The sequence below is a fragment of the Echinococcus granulosus genome, assembly GCF_000524195.1.
Source record: "Echinococcus granulosus chromosome Unknown EG_S00036, whole genome shotgun sequence".
Lineage (NCBI taxonomy): Eukaryota > Metazoa > Platyhelminthes > Cestoda > Cyclophyllidea > Taeniidae > Echinococcus > Echinococcus granulosus.
The window spans coordinates 743,159-745,635 of NW_020170416.1; the positions used below are offsets into that span (position 1 = coordinate 743,159).

General features: G+C 50.4%; 1 protein-coding gene across 1 annotated transcript; it reads left to right on the forward strand. All coding sequences in view use genetic code 11, as the record gives it.

Annotated features, from left to right (window-relative positions):
* Window positions 1–217: 217 nt before the first annotated feature.
* Window positions 218–1,741, forward strand: EGR_05196 (hypothetical protein; the record flags this gene model as incomplete). Its single annotated transcript, XM_024494445.1, has 1 exon — window positions 218–1,741. One exon carries the CDS (start codon window positions 218–220, stop codon window positions 1,739–1,741), a length of 1,524 nt encoding a protein of 507 aa, XP_024351231.1.
* Between the last annotated feature and the right edge of the window lie 736 nt (window positions 1,742–2,477).

Consider the following 2,477-nt stretch of genomic DNA (forward strand, 5'->3'; position numbering starts at 1 on the left):
GGACATTGTTGAAGACTACGGCGATTGTGTGCCACTGCTACTGCTCATGGTTCTCCTCAATCACAAGAATGCGATTTGTTTCCACAACGTGCCAGGTATGGGAATTTCCAAATCACCTGACTCATTCTGCTGTTCCTATAAACGATTTTCATGTCACGTGTGGCTTATTGGACCCCGTGACCACATTCGTACATCATTAGCTAGACGTCTGTTCGAAATGCGTCCGTGTCGTTACGATGGTCAACAAACGTCACTCACTTCACCATTTTCGTTTTGGCCGCGTTATGATGAAGAAGTGGGGTGGATGGAGGAGGAGGAAAGTGGACTTGCCAACGGCCGTGCAAAGGGCACAGCCAATGCGACGATATGCAATGGGCGTGCGAGGAGCAGCAGCAAGGAGATCGGCATTAAGGCGAGTGTGTGGAATAAGAAAGCCATAAACATTCATGGCTCTGATCTCAAGCAGTGTGATGTGGGAAGGAAGAACATTCATCCTTGCGTCAAATCCTCCAAAGCATCAGGATTCGCACAGACAACAGTCCCAACGACATTATCTCACAGAAGCACCTCAAAACGAGTCCCCGAATTCGCCTCTCGCACTCCCTGGCTCGAGCGTCCGCGTAGCTCCAAGGTTCCAGTGAGTAGTTTGCGCATCAATCCAGCAACCGTTGGTGCTCCAAAATGCATGTCGAGGAAGCCATTACTATCCCTGCTGCCCGACCCGCCTCCACAGCCACAGCCGCAGCCACGGCCACGGCTACAGCCACAATTATGCACACACGCACAAGCACGCACTATCGCCAACAACATCTCCATGCGTAGCCCTCGCCATCTGCACCCATCCTCGAGCACAACAAATCACACGAAGTGCTGCGCCTCCACCCCCATCATCACTCTCCATTCGCACAAGCAAAAGTGTGCATCGCACACTGCCGCAAGCTGCTCAAGCAATGCCAATCCACAAAGCTCTCAACCACGCAATGCCTTTGTCAGGAGGATACACCACGTGTTCGACTTCGTCCACTTCCCCTTCGGCTGGAAATTCAAGAAGTTGCGAGACAAGCACGGCGGCATATTCTCACCACCACCACCACCACTGCAAAGCACCAAGCTGCCGCTTGAGAAGGTCGCATTCATGCATACCAAAATGCCTCTGACAAGGCCGCTCATCACAATCCAGTCATGTGATGGGAGGTGCTTTAAAATTGTGCACAGAGCCAAGCGATATGCCATGTGCAGCAATAACACTAATGATGAGACGAAATCCACGTCGTACGAAGAGGTGCTTTACCTCACGCCACGTGGTGGTAATGTCTTTGATGACTCGCTGGAAACAGTTAATTTCATTGCAAATTATGGCGGAGTGCGACTTCATTCACACCAAGTGGGACACGCGTGTGAAATTGTGTTGCGCTTCTCCTCTCTCCACTCACTTGCATCCCTACAGATCCCGCAGAGAGCAGCTTTGCGGTGTTACGAAAAGAAAAACTGCAGACCAATTGACAGTACACCACGGATTCTCCCTCATGACTCGGTGGTGAAACACACACCTGCTGCTCAGACCATGAGCAAAATTATGCCCGATACGATGTACAACCTGCTCTCGCCCTCTACAGAACAGGAATTTGAAATGCCCCCTGTCAGAATTGCTACACCTGCATCACCCTTCCTGTCAGATGACAATGTCTACTGCAAGGCACTTGGCAACCGCTGCCTGTTAGACCTCGCCTACTTTCTGTAATGCTGGAGATACAAGAAGTAACAGAGCATGAACGGCCTCATGCCCTCAGCGCCGCCAACACAAAGAACAGTTACCCGATGAGGAAGAAGCTTTTACCAGTGCCGATGAGAGACACATTGAATTGTGTCCAGAAACATACCATCAGCCATGTGAACCAGTACCGATGATGACGTGACTAATGTCGTGGAGACATCTGAAGGAGTGCTTTACTTTAATCGAGGTGAATGCAAGATCATCTGTCATTCTCTGCAGATGACCATTGAAGCCACAAGTGCCACCAAATTTCAAATCGCTTCATTGCGATTGGGACACGCATGTGAAATCGAGCATCACTTAGCGTCCTCCCACTGCTCATCTCCCTGAAGCTTGCACAGAGGGCAACTCTGAGACAGTATGAAGCAACGACCCACTGGGCAGTCGACAGAGCCCTACGCAATTTCCTCAATGAATCGGTGATCAGGTACACGCCACATGGTCAATTCAACGGCAAAGTGATGGCTCATGACTACTACAAACGGCCTACTCCCACAGCAGGATCGCACCGCATTAATCTGCATGTCAGACTACTGTCTACTCGAAGGCGTTTCTTCCAGAGTGCAGCGGTGACTTGAAATCGAAGGCGTAGCAAGTGGCCTCCTCACCACTAGTAAGAGAGACAAACAGACTCCACGTGGCACAATGGAGTGGATCCATAAACTGGATTATACAGGATGGTGTGGGCACTAAAACTGTTGAG